Genomic DNA, 16,960 nt, shown 5'->3' with positions numbered 1-16,960 from the left:
GGCCGGGGGCTGTCCGCCCACGGGCACCGTGCCACAGCCAGGTCGCCTTTCGCGAAACTCGCGGGGTGGGTGCCCCTAGGCCCTATGGTGCCACCAGTGTCCCCCCAGCGGCTCCCCCACACCCCCACAGCAGGGCGTCCTGCCGGGAGACTCCCGCCTGGCTCCGGGCCGTGCTAGGGTCTTCCACGCAGGAAATGATGTAACTAAAATTCAAGATTTTTTGGGGGGTGGGGGGTGTAATATGATTTACTTTCTTTAACGCGGAGGTCCCGGACGGCGTGTCCCCCCCCTCCAGAGCGGGAGGACGATGGGAGTGAAACAACCCTGGTTAGACGCCACCAGGTCAGAAATCGCGTTGGGAACCAGGAGCGCCCGGTGCGTTGTTCCCAAGCCATCAACGCAGCCAAGAGGGACCGGACGGGCACATCCGAGCGGCGTGGCCGCGGCCCTCCCCCGGGCGCTGCGGGCGGGAGCTGCGGGGGCACCGGGCTGCGGCCCGGGGGCGGCGGGACCGGCCGAGCCCCCGCACCGGCTGCGGGCGGGGATCCAAGGGGGGAGGCCCGGAAACCTCCCGATCGCGACGCTCCGGCTGGGAGATTGCTGTTGGTATTCACTTTAAAAGAGCTTGAATGGGACTTTTTTTTTTTTTTTTGGACTTTTTTTTTTTTTTTTTTAAGCCAAAGCTTTGTTGTGCTAAACTAGTTGGACGAGTTAGGGTGTCGCTGCTCCCGATTGCTCTGGCCAATGGAACCCGATCCACCCTGCTGTGCGTAAGAGCGCAATTAAGGATTTAACCAAGCCTATGCTGCGCCCCAGCCAGCAGTCTGCCGGAGACAGACAGAGCGCCGCAGCCTCCTCCCCCAGACATGTCTGCTTAGACCCGAGCAGCCCCGGCAGCCAGCCCCAGCCCGCCGCCGGCCCCGAGCTATGACAGGAGTATTTGACAGAAGGGTCCCCAACATCAGATCCGGCGACTTCCAGGCTCCTTTCCAGACGGCCGCAGCCATGCACCACCCGTCCCAGGAATCTCCCACTTTACCCGAGTCCTCGGCTACGGATTCCGACTACTACAGCCCGACGGGGGGAGCCCCGCACGGCTACTGCTCGCCTACCTCGGCTTCCTACGGCAAAGCGCTCAACCCTTACCAGTATCAGTACCACGGCATGAACGGATCTGCTGGGAACTATCCTGCCAAAGCCTATGCAGACTACAGCTACGCCAGCCCCTACCACCAGTACAGCGGGGCTTACAACCGCGTACAGAGCTCCGCCAGCCAGCCAGGTGAGAGCCGGGGGCCGGGGGCGTGCGGGGGACGGCCGCGGCCGTGGGGAGGCTGGGGGAGCGCGCCCCAGCAGATCCTTGCCCCATGGACCGCGGGGATGCAGCTTTCCCTGAACCACAGGGAGGAACAAATAAATACATTTAAAAAATTAAGAAGGGGGAGGGGGAAGGAAAATTAAAGAAAGTTAAAAAGAAAAAAAAAAAGTGGACAGCTGTGTCTAGTTTTCCTGACCAGCCGGCACGGTCTAAAACACAAATCCTAGGACTAGGGATTTAAAGAAGCAAACACCGGGCAGCTGCGTCCGGGCCCCACGGCTGCCCCCCTCCTCCTTTTCCCCCCGCAGGAAAAGGGGGGAAAATAGCCGAGCCTTGTTGCGCGTCTCAAACTCAGGTTCGCGGTGGCAAAGAAAGTTTTCCTTCCCCCTGTGCTGGAGGGGCGGGGGAGGAGACTGGAAGGGGGAGCCCAGCCGTGGCGGGGCTGCGAAGCCGGGGGGTGGGGGGGGGGTTTACCAGAAAGCGCTGCGTTTTTAGCTCTTTCCATTTACTTCTTTGAAAGTTGTTGTGGGGAAGAAAGAAAACAAATTTAAACAAAAATTTAAAAAAAAAGAAAAAAAAACAAAAACACCAAGAAGAAGGGGACAGAAAGAAAATAAAGCGAGCCCGTAGAAAACCGAGCGGCTGGGGCTTGGCTGGGACGAGCGCGGCCGCGGCGGCGCTTGGGGACACGGCGGCAGGGGAAGGCGCGGGGGGAAGCGGTGGGTGCCCTGGGTAGGTCTCCGCAGCGGGCCGGCCTCTTCCCAGCAGGGCACCGATAATCCTCCTAATTCCCACGGCGAGCGCGCAGGGCCCCGCGCTCCCGCCCGCGCAGCGCTGCGCGCCCTCCGCGCAGAACGCCCGGGGCGGCGGCGGGAGGCGGAGGAGGGCCGGGGATGGCCGAGGATGGCCGAGGCCCTGCGCGGAGGGAGCCCCCCGCCCCCCCCAAGTCTCTCCGCGGGGAGCCGGCGGAGGTTGCGCGGGGCCGCCGCCCGGCGGCGGGAGCCCCGGGGGGAGCCGCGGGGGCCCGTCGGGACGGCGCCGTTGCCCTGCCCTGCCCGGCCCGCGGGCGGGAGGCCGGCGGCGCGGGCTGCGCGGGCGCGGAGCGGAGCCGTGTCCCGCGCCTTAACGTCTGCGTCTGTGTCTCTCTCCCGCCCTTGCGCCCGTGCAGAGAAGGAGGTGGCGGAGCCCGAGGTGAGGATGGTGAACGGCAAACCAAAGAAAGTGCGCAAACCCCGGACTATTTATTCCAGCTTTCAGCTGGCGGCGTTGCAGAGGAGGTTTCAGAAGACCCAGTACCTCGCCCTGCCCGAGCGGGCCGAGCTGGCCGCCTCCCTGGGGCTCACGCAGACGCAGGTACCGCGCTCGGATCGGCCCGGCGGGGCGCGGAGCTCCGGCTCCCTCCGGGGAACGGGCCGGATCGGGCCCCGCGGAGGGTCCGGGAGGGCGGCGGGGAGCGGGTCCCTCGCAGCCGCGGAGCGCCGGTTCGCCAGGCGGGCATTAATGGTGTCGGTTTCCCTCCCCCCTCCCTCTTTCCTCCTCTCTCCTCTCCTCTCCTCCCGCCCCCCCCCCCCCCCCCCCCCAGGTGAAAATTTGGTTTCAGAATAAAAGATCCAAGATCAAGAAGATCATGAAGAACGGGGAGATGCCACCGGAGCACAGCCCCAGCTCCAGCGACCCCATGGCCTGCAACTCTCCACAGTCGCCTGCGGTTTGGGAACCTCAGGGCTCGTCCCGCTCCCTCAGCCACCATGCCCACGCACACGCTCACCCTCCAAACTCCAACCCGTCCCCCGCATCCAGCTACCTGGAGAGCTCCGCTTCCTGGTACCCTGCTGCCAACGCCATCAACTCCCACCTCCAACCCCACGGCTCCCTACAGCACCCGTTAGCGCTGGCCTCTGGGACAATTTATTAGAGTCTGACCCTTATTATTTTATTTTTTTAATATTTTTTGTTGTTGTTGTTCCTTGGACTCCTGTGTTTTGCTGTTAAGGAATAATATCGAAAGGAATGCATATGTGGGATTTTTAAAAGGGAAAAGAAACAAACAAAAAGATTAAAATGTGTAAAGCTTGTGCATGTAATTTATTGCATTTCAAAGGAACCCCTTTTTTATACAATACGGACATTTTTTGGCTCAGCTGTGGACACTATCAATGGTGCCTTGAAATCTATGACCTCAACTTTTCCAGAGACTTTTTTTCAATGTTATTTTAACCCTGTAAATAATTGTAGATAGAGGAATTAAACTGTATATTCTGAATAAAATAAAATTATTTCGACCACGAGAAACGTTTCCAAATTACCCCTTCTTCTATTAATAATAAGAGGGGGGAAAAATAAAAATAACAATGCCAATTTGCTTGCAGAGACCGACTGAGGAAAGAGGGATTTTGAGGGGCCAGATCCTGGGAGCTCACGCTCGGTCGCCGTGCCGTGTCGTGCCACCGCAGCCCGGGCGTGTTGGCAGGATCTGGCCCTTGTAGGTCCCCACGGGCGAGCCGAGGCGCGACGATGCTCCGTTCCCGCTGGGAAAGGTTTTTTTTTGCAACACCGCGTAGACCTTATCGCACCGTGATTTAAGCTGAAGCGAAAGCTGCCCATCCTAACGCTAGAAAGCAAATCTCTCGCCTTAAGCCGCCCTGAATCCTTTCCTGAGAGCAATTAGCGTCGAGAGCTGCACACTCCACAGCCCATCAGTCGCCCGTGTGCGCTCGGCTAATTATACAAATTACGTTTCCGTCAAAAGGAGCCACTAAATATGAGAAAAGGATAAAATGAGGGCCCCGCTCCCCTTGCTCCTGGTAAAAGCCTGAGGCTGCTCCGGCTGAAGGAGGGACTTTGCGGAGGTACTTTTGTTTTGGTTTTCTTACCTCTATCTACACGATTTAGGGGAAAAGCCGGGCGGCGGAGCCATGGCTAGCGCTGCCCCGTGCACCGGGGAGGGGATGGGGCTTCAGCGAGGTGGCCGGAACGGTGCCCACGGGCGCGGAGCCCTGGCGGGGCGACAAGCACCGAGCGTAGGCCCCTCTCCCAGCAGAAACCCCGGGTTCTCCCCGCCAGCAACCGGCCCGCGGGGCCCCCGCGGCGGCACACGTTCCCCCGGCCCCCCCTCTCCCCTCCCCACCGCTCTCCCCGGCCGTCACGGGGAGGGGGAGAGAGAAGCCGCGCTGGGAATTCACGGCCGTGCGGGGTGAGGCGGCAGCAGTGAATGTGACAAAGGCGTCGCTTGAAGGATCCCCCAGATAAAAAAATTACCCCCTGTCACCCGTGGATGGCGGGGAGAGGGATGGCAGGGCTGGGAGAGGAGGCCTGAAAAGGCACGCTCCTGCCCTGGGGCGCACTTACCTGTCTCCAGTCTTCCTCCCCGCTGCCCTCCCCCTCCTTTCTTCTCCCTCCGCTCCTGCCTGCCATGTTTTCTGCGTGTGTGTGAGTGCGTGTGCGTGTTTTCTCCCCAAAGAAAGCAGCCCCGGGTTGCTGTTTTGTAACAGGTTTGGGGGTTGGTAAATGGCTTGCAGTACAATAGACCAGTTTGTTCGGTGAAGCTGTTCCCTGCACGCCGGGGAGGGGTGCGTGGGTGCCGGAGACAGGGCGGCGGGGGCCGCCGGCGGCTGCCCACCCCTGCCCGCTGCCGGGCCGGCGCTGCCGGCCAGCGGGCCGCCTTGCCGCCGCGTCCTCCCAGCGGCTGCGGGGACCGGCTCCTTCTCATTTCACTCGCAAGGTTTCGGGGACTTTCCGCGACTCTGGGGCTGCTGAAAAGCTCGGCTTTGTCTCTCCTGATAACTTCCACCCCGTGCAAAACAAAACAAAACAAAACAAAAGCCCGACCTTTTCATTTTCTTCCATTCTTTCGTTCGCCTCTAGACAAGCATTAATATTTTTTTTTAACCTGCAGTACGAGATTCTCCCCCTCTCCGAGGTCCCTTCCCTTTGCAGACAGGCTTGGACACAAGAGGTGGAAGTCTATTTCCCAGGTCGGTCCACTCCCCCTTTTCTTTGAGGAGCTGCCGTGGGGCTGTTCGGTGACGATAACCTGCAGGGGCCGGGAGGGCTCGGGCGGACAGCGCCGGAACAGCTCCGGGGAGGCGGGATGCCGGCAGGCAGGATGCCGGGCAGGGATGGGAATTCGCATTGCCAGCGCTGGCCGGGCTCTGGCACCGCTCCCCTCTCCGAGCCAGCTCGGTTTCCCGGTTTCCATGCCGGTCCCTCTCCCTGCTTAATTTCTTCTGCCAGCTCAGGCTGGTGTTGGGCAGGTCGGGGAGAGTCTGGCACCCCTTCCCGGGAGAGGGTGGCCAGGCCAGGTTAGGAAATGCCCCTCGCCGGAGCTCCCCGTCGCCGTGGCCCGTCCCCAACGCACACACAGGGTCTACAGCCGCCCGCCCCTTCGTGACAGCCCCGGGCCGAGGGCGATGCTCCTGTCCCCGCTGTCCCCGTACACACAGGCAGGCACACCCCGGCGCCTCTCCCCGCCCGGGCGCACCCCCGGGGCTCCGGCGGCGGCCGGAGAGAGCCTGGCTTGTCCGGGCCTCCCCCCTTGCCTCCCCGGGAAAGGGATGGGATGAACTGTCCTTTGTCTGACGCTGGGTTTCGGCTCGGCGGATTGCTGGCTCGGGGCTTTTTCTTTTTCCCCCCCCTCCTCCCTCTCTCTTCCCCTCCCTTCTCTTTTCCTGGCGGCCACTTCCATGTGGAGCCGGGGCAGCTCGGGGAGCCGAGAGGAGCCACATTCCTGTGGGTGCCGAGCGGCTCCAGGGCTGAGCCACAGGGCCTGACACACACACACAGACACACACACAGAGCAGCCTGCGGCCCCAGCTGCCCCAGATCGAGAGCTCCTGAATGCTGCCTGCACCTCTGGGGCTCCCTCACCCACAGCAGATCGACCCCCCCACCGCGCTCCCCCCCGGATGGAGCGAACACCCACAACACCCAGACACACGCAGATGACTGTCTGACACCCCCCACCGACGGACACCGGGGGAACACCTTGCCCTCTTCCCCCCAAGACCCCCCCGCTGCTCCCTGCCCGGGTATCGGTCGGCGGGGCAGAGCCTCCGTCCGGGGGAGCGCTGCCTCCTCCCCAAGCCCCTCGCTTTCCCTCCCCCTCCTCCCTGAAGCGGAGTTGGGGGGGGGAATACCCAAAAAACCCACCCCCTCCAACCTGTCACCGCGTCAAGGCCGCCCGCTCGTCAGGCATTTCTGTCGCCCTCTCGCTCCCCTCCGTCTCCCCCATAAATTCATGTCCCCGCAGCGCGCGCTGCCTGCGCCGTCCCCCCCCGCCGGTGTCCCCCCCTTCCCCCCGGGCGCTGCCCGCTCCGCCGCCGGCAGCGCTGTATCCCAAACGTGCATCGCACATGTGGCATCGATTAAAGATTTCTACGACGCAATTTTGCGACTGACAGACTTTAGGTGGTTCGGTTGTGGATTACGGAAAGGAGATCTATTGCTTCAGGAAAGTCGGGGCGGGGAGGGGGGGGGGAGGAAGAGAAGCCCCTCTTCTTGCTTTCAGTCATTTGAGCGGTTGCCTGCAGTAACGCAATAACCTGTTTTATAGGTCAGACAAGAACCGTGAAAATGGGAACCGCGGAGTTTACATTAAACCTCCCTTTCTCTCTCTCTCTCTCTTTTTATTTATTTATTTTTTTTTTTAGGGAGAATCTGTGCTACATCAATTAAATATTTCTGCTCTTTATTCGGCTGTTTACATGCGACTTGGGAGGATAAGCAATGGTTTATCTGCCAGGAATACGGACCCGAGCAATCCCACAGACACGCACCCCCGCCCCGGGTGTCTGTGGGAACACCTTCCACGGACACGACCTTCAAGGCCGCGGGAAAATCTCCCAGGCCCCCTCTCCTCCCTATTTCCCTTTAGGTGAGGGCCCGGGGAGCCCGGCCCGGACAGAAGCTGCGACAGATTCAGCACTTGGGCAAGGAGGAGCTTGGGGATGGCTCCTCACTCTCCTCCCGCGGCCGCCTGCCCCTCAGCAGCCCCGGGGAGGTTGCCTAAACCTCATCCCGGGCTCCGCAGCAGGGATCAGCCAGCCTCGCCGGGCCGGATCCTGACTTGGCTCCCTGCTCTGCAGCGGCATCGTCTGCCTGCCTGCGGAGCTGGCCCTCCATCCCGGGAAATCTTTACGGTCTCCACGATACGCACCATATAACGCGTTTTATAGGGCTTTCGCCTGGCGGTACGCACTGAGCTTTCCTTCCCCTTTCTTCGCGTTATTTTTATTAATTCCCGTGGAGGAAAGCGCGCAGAGGAAGGCTGCGGGCTGCCAGGCGCGGCTGCAGCCGGGGGAGGCCAGCAAGGGCCGGGGCCGGGAGCCCTCCCGCCCCTCGAGCCAGCCCCGGCCGCCGCCCCCTCGCACCCGGACCCTGCCGGTACCTGCCGGCGGGGCAGCAGCGGCGCTTTGATGATTTGGCCCATTAAAAAAAGAAACGGGTTTGTGTATTTCGTGTCCAGGGTTAATAAAAGCTAATCAGGAGTCGAAAGCGAACTAGCCCAATGAGTTAACCTCGCTAGCTGCAGGTAGTCCTGTTAGCCAGGCTCTTTTGGTTAATTAATTACCATTGAGTCGGTTCTGTGATAATTTCCTTAAGGACCCCTGACGACTGGTCCAGCGGGTGCGCGGGAGCGCAAAAGGCCGCCGGCTCCGCATCCTCCCGCAGAGGGTGCCCGGCCCCGGCGTCCCGCACCCCGCACTCTTCCCCCCCCGCGTCTTCCCCCCCACCCCCACCCCGCGGTTAGGAGGCTCCCGAGGCTTCTTGCCCGAAAGTGACGTTCAGTCACCTGAGAGGAGGCACACGGCAAGGGCGAGCCCGCTTTTGGGGATGGGTGGGGAGCCCGGGGATCCTTCGGGTACCGGGGAGAGACCGCCGGGAAGAGCCGAGCCGGGAGGCGGACGGATGCGGGCGGGAGCCCGAAGCATCAGCCCCTGTCTGCACATCAGGCTCGCTCTCCTTGAGATTTGGACACGTAACGCTGCAGACCACTGATTTGCTATTTTCTTAATTCCCGCTCTTCTCATTCCCTATGAATCAAACAGTCTTTTGTCCTTCAGAGTTTGATTTGATCGCTACTGTTCACATTTCACTTTTGTATTTTTCTCTCCCTATACCATTACTCATTGAGTGCCCCGTGAAATTACAATCGTACATTTTCAACTCAGCAACCCATTTGCAGTGCGAAAATAGGGTCTAAATAATGGCTGAATTAGCCCTACTGGACAGTTTCAGATGTAACACTCTGTAATAATTATATTGCAGGCTGGATTAGGATGCTATTATCATAATCTGGACGTTTACAATTATCTGTAATTTGCAAAGATGCGCCAGGTCTTGATTACAGCAGTTTTTTTTTATCAAGCTAACCATCACTAAACAGTGACAGTAATAACAGCTAATTTTGCTGGCAATATAAGAGGTGCTGGGGTGTGCAAACAATTTCACACCTGGATGTGCTCACTCAACCAAGAATATAGAGAAAGAGCTTCTGCCCTGAGACTCAGAAAAATATTCTCCACTGCTTCTGTTCAGTATAGATTTCTAGACCCCGATCCTTGCTTAGCAGATTTGCACAGGGGGTAAGTTTCGGGGCTCGCTTGGGTTTTGGGGGTCGGTCCGTGGCTGCTTCGTGCCTTCCCCTGCGAGACACGCTCCTTTTTTCCTCGTTCCCCCACTTTTCGCGGTCACTCTTGCGTCGGTGCTTTCCCTCACCGGGCCGGACCCCGACACCTCCGCGCCCCCTTTTCCCCCCTCCCCGGTGCTGCCGGGAGCGGCGGGGGTTGGGGGGGCTGCGAGGGTCCCGCCGGGCTACCGGAGGGGCGTCGCGGGGCTCGGCGACCGACGGCGAAACCGTGCGAGCCCCCGGGGTCGGGCCGCGGCCGCCCGGCCCCGCAGCGGGGGCGGCTGCAGCGCGCCTTTCCGCGGCTCTCCGCGGCGCCCCGGCGGCCCGGCGGCCCCGGGGCGGCGGCGGCAGGTTGGGCGGCCGGCGTGGGGAGCTGCCGCCGCTCCATCCATCCATAGATGACGCTGTTTCACGAGAGTCTCCCGGGGCGGCAGCCCCGCGAGTGGGAGCCCATCCGCTCCCACCCTGCCCTCTGGAAGGCCTGCCTCTCGCACCTTCTATTAAGCTATCGGGCTTTTTTATTGTTATTATTATTATGATGATCATTTATTTGTTTGCTTGCTTGCTTGCTTGCTTGTTGCCTGGGCTTTATTTACGCCTATCTGAGAAATCACTCGTGGGGGAGGAGGGCACGGCGTACCGAGAGGCTTTCCGCGCCGGCACCCACGCTGGCACCGGCGAGGCGAGGACGAGCCCCCCGAAAGCCCACGGGAAGCAGCGAGCTCCCCTCTCACACACCCCCGGGCCCGCCAGCGGCGGGGGAAGGGACACACACACACCACACACCTTCCGTCCCCACTCGTGGGCTGCAGCGAAAGGGTTAAGGCGGCTGCGGGGGCCGTGGGGGCCGGGACCCACCGGGCCGGGCCGGGCTCCCCGGGCTGCGGGGGTCCTTTCTGCGGGGGGCGAGGGTGAGCCCGCACAGGGGCCAAGCTTGGGGGGCAAAAAGCGGGGTTTTCTGAAAGATGCACACACACACACACACATACACATACAATGCTGTTGGTTTAAATGTATGGTAGCTTTCTCCCCAGTGTCATTTGAATAATTCAGTGAGCCCCACTACCAGCTGTACTTCTGAAGCCTCTTCCATTCTTTTCAGCATTATAATTTTGGTTAATTTTCAATTTTAGGCCCTACGTCTCTGCAATTTGTGTATGAATAACAGAATAATTTTCCTCTTTTGTTTCGCCTTTCCTGTTCCTGAATCTAAATAAAGATGGCTTTTTAGTATTAAAAGTGGAAGAAAATTACAGGTAATTATCTTTGACGGTAAAAACGCTGTAATCAGCGGGCTACATGAAAAATTACTCTAATTATGGCTGCATTTAAGAGAATGGAAAAAAACCTTCTTGTGGATAAAAACCTTAAATTGTCCCCAATGTCTGCTTCAAATTGGATGGCACTGCAGCTGGAGGCTTTGTTCAGAATTGATCCTGGGGAGCTCTGAACCCAAAGTTTCACAGTGGGAAGGGGAAAAAAAGAAAAGAAAACATTTTTCCTAATGTAACAATACGAATGGTAGAAAATGACAAGACTGATCGGTTTTAAACCACTCTGAAGACTGACTGAGCGTGGAAGTTGCTCAAAAAAAAACAAAAAAACACCCCCCAAAAAACTGGTATGTTGGTAAGTAGTCTTTGCTTTGTGTCTAATTATAGTGACTGTCCTTTTGCACGACTGTATGTAGCTGTCATTATATGGAGCACTCTGAGGATCTCTATTGACTTCTGATAAATGGCTCAGTGGTTTCAAGGTTCATAATTTGAAGGATGCCCAGGTCTCTAGCCATTAATTCTCGCAGTATGGGGCACCCAGCTTGGATGAGGAAAGGGCTTTTCATTTGCAGTAGTCGCTGTGCTTTCCACAAGCTGGTGAGGCTGGAGCTGGCTGGACAGCGTGGTGTGTGCCTGGGCACCTCTCAGGGCTTTGCAAAACATTCCTCAGCTTGCATTGTCTGCTCTTTAAAAACAAAGGAGGGCGCCTCCTTTCTTAATAATTTGGAGTCTCCAACATTTGGGAAGAAAGGCAGGGCTCTCGGCTTTGCCTCGGCGAGAAAGCTCAGCTCAGCTGAGCGGCGGAGCTGTGAAATCGCAGCAGAAATGGCCGGGTGATTAGAAGCGTCTTCTTAGGATTATCTTTGCTGTCTCGATATCTCCTTGTCTTAGTCGTAGCCTTAAAGCTAACCAAACCACCATACCCCCCCCCCAACATCTCTTCGCCCCCCCCCCAACCCCCCCCCGCCCATCTTTTCTGTCTTTGCTCGCAGATGTATGCTCAGGTCGCGGTGTCTGTGCAAGGAGGGGGGGACAGTGTCCAGCTGCCTCGGCTGAACTGGAGGGTGGGGGGGGCAGGTCGGGGGGAGGTGGGGGTCCGCTAAGGCTGGGAGAAATAGGAGCCAGGCGGGCGTTTTGTGGCTTTTACTCTATATATGAAAGAAGACAAAAACATACAAAGTATATGTACAACTAAAATTCAACAATATATACAGAAAGGTTGCTCGGGGGAAAGGTCCCTCTCGCTCAGCGGGTGAGGCTGCCGTCAGGCAGCGCTGAACCTTCCTTCCCCAGACCGCGGCGGCGGGTGTCGCCGCCGATCCCTCGCTCTGTCGTTCCTGCTCGTCTCCGGGAGTCTGTCCGGCTGTGTGCGGGTGTGTGCGGGTGCGGGTGAGGGGGCTCTTCGCGGGAGAGACGGTGGTTTCTTCTGAGCCGCAGCCCATTGCATTTTGAGAAAGCATGCAGGTTTTGCTTCGTGGTAATGTTCTAATCTTACAGTATATTTTCATTTTTCAACCAGTTCTCCTTTTTTCCCCCTCTTCTTTTTTTTTTTTTTTTCTTTTTTTTTTAAAATCCATTCTTCTGTCTTTTAATTTTTTTCCCCAGTCCGGATTTGGTGAATAAAAATGAAGGAGCTTTGACTAGTCTCTCTTTCATCATGTAATGTCTTTAGCTCATTAAACAAGTAAAAACGGCTGCCATGGTAGATTCAGGTTCTTCTTGTGGGCAAAGTCAGTAAAAAGTTTGTTTTGACGTATACTCCACAGAGAAAGAGGCTGGTGCCTTGGAGTCCAAAGGAAAATATCCTAAAGAGAAGTGTCTTCTGTGCGCCAGAATGAAAATTGTGTCTTTCTGTTCAAGATCAATCGCTGAGGTTACTTAAAAAAAATAAAATAAAATAAAGCCACTCTGTCTCTTTGCCGCATCTACAAGTTCACACAGAGCCTGTTAGCTGGCACGGCTTGGCAAAGCAGGGGAACTTTTTTGCCATGTCGAGACGAGGCGTTCTTGGGAGATTATTTCTCTTGGACAATTCACATCATTTGTGGTCTCTGCATTGTGTCTTGATGTGGAGAAGAATACCAGTGAGAATAGCCAGGCATGTAGCTGTTGGGAGGCATATTGACTCCCTTGGCAGAAGCTGAAACGTCCCAGACTGGAGGCAGAGCTGGCGAGCGAGGGGAGAGGGCGGCGGAGCCGGGCAGAGGGTCGCTCTCGTGGGGGTTGCTGCCCTGCTTCAGCAGCTTCTTGAATTTGGAGCGCTTGTTCTGAAACCAGATCTTCACCTGTGAACCAAACCAGCAGCAGATATTGGTTAGATTGCCGTCAGCACCCCGGGCGCGGCAGGGGAGACCCCCGGGGGCCGTGGGTTTGCTCTAGGGAAGGTGGCGAGAGACCACGCCAGCCGGGTACGGAGCTGGGGATGGGGAGAGGGGAAGGAGGGGTGGCTACGGCCGCTCTCGGGCTCTGGATGCAGCTGGAGAGAACAGGAGAGGCAGAGCGGAGCTGGAAAGCGACAGGGATGCAGGTTTTAACCCGGAAGGTTCTTTTCCCTGGGCAGGCCAGATTGATGGAGCTGAAAGAGAGTACGTGCTCTGAGCTCTCTTGCTTTAGCGCCTCATTCAGAATTTTGGAGGTCATTTGATCATTTGGGCAAACTGTTGCCAAACACTGGCAATCATATGATTTTGTGCCAGGAGAGAAGAGCCAATAGACAAAGGGCATCTTACAAAGAAATCGCGCAGCCGAAAACATGCATGATCAAGCGGTCCTTGGTGATGTGACGGGGCAGGAGGCACAATGAAACCAGGATTGTGGCTTTATTTTAAAAGTTGTCTTTAAAGAAAGGAAAATTCTCTTTTCTCGGCGAGTAATTGGCTATCAAGATTGCTTTGGGTCTCATCCTGCTCCTAATCCAGCAGAACTCTCGAGTAAGGAGCCTGCACTCGATGAGGTGTGCAGGGATCGGGCCCACTCTGGCTGACCGGAATTATTATAAAAATTACATACATGTAAGACATACATACAAACATATTTCTTAAAAATCAATCAAACAAAGAAAACAACTCCCACATGTGTATTTGACCTTGCAAACTTTGCAGACGTAATGTCAGGGCATAAGCAGGGGTGCTTGTCTAGCTGCATGCTCAGGATCGGGCCCCTGAACCTATGCGTGTGAGAGAGAAAGCGAGACAGCAGAGAGACAGAGCATGCATGCTAAGGGTACCAAAATCCCATTTGTAAAACCATCAGGTCTATTCCCATGATTAATGTTTGCTGAGTATTTAAAAATCGCTGGCTGGCAGCGACTGTTATCAATGACAATGATAAAATCCTGAGGTTATTTGTTAAGCTCATAAATTCACATGATTACATTTCACTCGAATTGATCCCATCTATCCATGCACTTCTCCGCAAACCCCAGCCTAGGAAGCCTGTGATGCCTCATGTGTCTTTCAAGCTTAAATTAGCAGAATGGCACAGCTACTCCAACCACACTTAACTATGGCTTAACCTGCCATAATTTTGTACACGGCTGTCTTTGATCTTCAGATCTATTATCACCTTTCGTACATATTGCCCAAGGGTAACCACTGCATTTGCGTTAGTCATCCAGGCTGAATTAACTATTGATTTTACAGGTATTTCCTAACGTGTTCCTGCTTCCCCTCTACATATAGGTTGCTACGAGGCAGCTTTGCTTTGCTTTTAGCTCTACCTCAGGCCCAGCGATCCCTTGCCTTTGTTTTGTTCTCCTTTCCACAGCTGGGCGTTTGTATCTCGGTGCTGGAATGATCCGAAAATACAGGCAATTTTAAACTGTTACGCGTGGCATCAAAGGGAGCGTTCGCTCGCCAGACGGCGGAGGGAAGGGCGCGTTCAGCCCCTTCTGCGGTAGCCCGGTCTCTCTGTCGTGCATTAGATAAGTCCTATCGCATATAGATGGGGGGGGGGGGACCGTGTGCGTTACCTTTTCTACCGTTCCCACAGAGAGGCCAAAACGTTTAGGGAGCATCGTACTTTGCTTGGCCTTTATTGCTTGAGCAGGATTTCAGTGATTTGGGATTCCCAGTAATTACCTGTGTCTGGGTAAGTCCTAATGAAGCTGCCAGTTCAGCTCTCTCTGGAAGTGCCAGGTACTGAGTCTGCTGAAAGCGATGATTTAAAGCCTGGAGTTGTAGACTAGAGTAAATGGTTCGAGGCTTCCGAATCTTTTTCCCTTTTCCATTGAATCTGATTTCACCGTTTTCAATCACTGTGGTTTTTTGCTGATCTGCAATCAAAACAACACAGCTGAAACATCACCCTCCATAGCTGCTTAACGCGGGCATTTTGGCTACCACGGCTCCTAAAAAATCCAGCCGCTTGCCCCGACGCCGGTTCGGCACCGTCGCCTGCACACAGGCTCCGGCTCCTTAAGGACACGTCGTGACACACGCTGCTGCTTGGGAGCTACCGGAGGGAAAAACAACTGTCCGGGCATAGTGGGCACGCTGCCTTTCCCCAGGGGGCGGGGGGGGGAAATAATATGAAAAAATATATAATTAAAATAAAGTGCAGCACTGGCTTTGTGAAGGGATGCCTGGTTCCAGAGCCATCCAGGTTTTACTCAGCTAATTGACTTCGCGTCGCCGGTTTGGTGGTCAGTGAATCACCAGTCCGAGACTTTTAACAATGCTTTTCTCGCCCCCCCGCACCCTCCCCCCCCCCCCCCCCCCGCCGTGCCCCTCCGGATGAATACGTACAAATGAGCGGCTCCCTGCAAAAAAAAAAAAAAAAAAAAAGAAACCCCCCAAAACCATAAATCAGACGGCCCCCGAGCGGAATGCGACCCGCTCGCCTGGAAACTTTCACTCCTCAGGTGTTAGCAGGAATTTTGCTTAAAGCCGGTACCGCCGTAACAAAGGAGCGCCGAGCGCAGCCCCCTGCTCGCCGGCCGCGGGGCGAACGGGGAAGGGGCCGGTGCCCGGCACAGCCGCGGCACCGGCGGGGGGGGGAGAACATCGCAGCGGCCCCGCCGCCGGGTACCGCGGCTGTAGGCCCGCGGAACTAGCGTCCCCGGTTCTCTTCCCGCCGCTCCGCGCACCCTGGGGCACGGCGGGGGTCGTTCTGCAGATGCCCCGGGGGGTGTCCGGGAAGAGGCCCGGGGATGGAAGGATGGGGAGGGGAAGGGGGGAGAAGCTGGCAGCGGGTTAGGGAAGCGGTGCCGGGCTCACCTGCATCGTCCGCCCGTGTCTGGCTGGCCGCGCTGCTGTTGTGGTAGGACTGGAGGTAAGGGCTGTGCTGCGAGTGGCTCACGTAGGGGTAGGCGGCCAGCGAGCGGTGGTTGTAGGAGCCGGCGCTGCCGGAGTAGGGCGAGCTGTGGTGGTGATGCTGGTGGTGCGGGTGGGAGCCGGCGGCGGAGTGCAGGCAGTGCAGCGGGTAGTGGGCGCCGGCCATGGCCGGCGAGCTCTGCTGGGAGTGGGGCGGCGGCGGCGGCTGCGGCGGCGGCGGCTGCTGCTGCCCGAACTCCATGAAGGCGGATTTGGAGGAGTCTTGCGCGTCCAGCCCGTCAGCCATCGTAGTCATGGTCATCATCAAAGTTTGGGAGGGAGAGCGCGGCGCTCCCCGGCTCGCCCCCCGCGCTCTGCCTCCTCTCTGCCCAGCCACCGCCGCTCCCCTTACCCGCCGCGGCACCGCTGGAGAGGCGGCGGTGATTTAATTTAATTTCTTTTCTTTTTTTTTTTTCCCCCCTCTCTCTCTTTTTTTTTTTTCTTTCCCTTTCCGCCTTTTTTTTTTTCCTTCCCCCCCCCCTCCTCTCCGAGGAGCCGTTGTGCGAGGGGCCCTCGATCGCTGAGGGAGGGGAGGAAGGGGAGGGCGGTGTGCGGGGTGTGTGGAGGGGGAGGGCGGGCTACTCCCGGCGCTTTTTTGCGCCGCTCTTTTCCTTCATCCCCCCCACCCCACCACCCCCGCCATCCCCCCCCGCGCTCGGAGCGTGGGGTGGGTTTTTTTGTTTTTTTTTCTTTTTTTTTGGGGGGGTGGGATGGGGGGAGAGGCCGGGCGTTAGGGGGGGGGGTGGGGGGGTGGGGTGTTTTAAGGTGGGAGCCGGGAAAGTTGGGGCTCCGGCGCTTCGACTTGAAGGGCAGGGACGCGCACAAGTCGAATGGTTCGTCTCCGGAGGGCAGCGCCTCCCTATTGGTCACTCAACCCCCTGACGTCACCGCCCCGCCGGCAGCGCGCGCGCTGCCCGTGCCCGCCCCCATCCCCCCTTCCCCCCCCCCAAATCACGCATCCCCCCCTCCCTCACTACACGACCCCCTCCGTTCTTCCCCCCCCGCCCCTTCCTTGCGCGGTATTTTCGCCGCGGCGAAGCGACGCGCAGCGCATTTTTTTTTTTTTTATTTTTTTTTATTTTTTTTTTCCCCCCGCTGAAAAGCGGCGGCGGCGGCGGCAGCTCCCGTAATCGCTTTCAAATATATGCAAATGGCTACGTGCGGTTGGCGGTTTTGGCAAAAGCTTGATTAGGATATAAACGACCCAAGCAGGGGAAAAAAAAAAAAGTGCCTGCGCCCTAAATTTGTCTTTAGATTACAATTCCAGTTGATTTTATTTTATTGTCAACATTGTTAATGATAAAAATAGAGTCGTTTTACAGTTATTTTTACTTTCTGGAAGGAGGCAATTAGACTTCTAATCAGGAATACACAAAAATCTCCCATGATTAACTGCAGTACTTTGTTCAAATTGCTGCTATAAAAT

General features: G+C 57.1%; 2 protein-coding genes across 2 annotated transcripts; one reads left to right on the top strand and one right to left on the bottom strand.

Annotated features, from left to right (window-relative positions):
- Nucleotides 1-245: 245 nt before the first annotated feature.
- DLX5 (distal-less homeobox 5) lies at nucleotides 246-3,617 on the top strand. Its single transcript, XM_074573437.1, has 3 exons — nucleotides 246-1,282; nucleotides 2,487-2,671; nucleotides 2,901-3,617. The coding sequence occupies exons 1-3, from the start codon at nucleotides 928-930 to the stop codon at nucleotides 3,231-3,233; spliced, it is 873 nt and encodes a 290-aa protein (XP_074429538.1). The 5' UTR covers nucleotides 246-927; the 3' UTR covers nucleotides 3,234-3,617.
- An 8,143-nt stretch (nucleotides 3,618-11,760) lies between these two features.
- DLX6 (distal-less homeobox 6) lies at nucleotides 11,761-16,432 on the bottom strand. The gene is made up of 3 exons (XM_074574729.1): nucleotides 15,439-16,432; nucleotides 14,302-14,495; nucleotides 11,761-12,507 (listed from the first exon to the last, which is right to left on the bottom strand). Exons 1-3 carry the CDS (start codon nucleotides 15,797-15,799, stop codon nucleotides 12,256-12,258), a joined length of 807 nt encoding a protein of 268 aa, XP_074430830.1. The 5' UTR covers nucleotides 15,800-16,432; the 3' UTR covers nucleotides 11,761-12,255.
- Nucleotides 16,433-16,960: the final 528 nt, after the last annotated feature.

Source organism: Larus michahellis, chromosome 2, assembly GCF_964199755.1.
Source record: "Larus michahellis chromosome 2, bLarMic1.1, whole genome shotgun sequence".
Classification (NCBI taxonomy): domain Eukaryota; kingdom Metazoa; phylum Chordata; class Aves; order Charadriiformes; family Laridae; genus Larus; species Larus michahellis.
This window is presented reverse-complemented; position numbering and strand designations above follow the sequence as displayed.

Coding starts and splice junctions, on each gene's coding strand:
- DLX5 (XM_074573437.1), top strand. CDS start 928: ATGACAGGAGTATTTGACAGAAGGGTCCCCAACATCAGATCCGGCGAC. Junction 1,283..2,486: donor GAGCTCCGCCAGCCAGCCAG/GTGAGAGCCGGG, acceptor GCGCCCGTGCAG/AGAAGGAGGTGGCGGAGCCC. Junction 2,672..2,900: donor TGGGGCTCACGCAGACGCAG/GTACCGCGCTCG, acceptor CCCCCCCCCCAG/GTGAAAATTTGGTTTCAGAA.
- DLX6 (XM_074574729.1), bottom strand. CDS start 15,799: ATGATGACCATGACTACGATGGCTGACGGGCTGGACGCGCAAGACTCC. Junction 14,496..15,438: donor GACACGGGCGGACGATGCAG/GTGAGCCCGGCA, acceptor TTTTGATTGCAG/ATCAGCAAAAAACCACAGTG. Junction 12,508..14,301: donor TAGGACTTACCCAGACACAG/GTAATTACTGGG, acceptor TTTGGTTCACAG/GTGAAGATCTGGTTTCAGAA.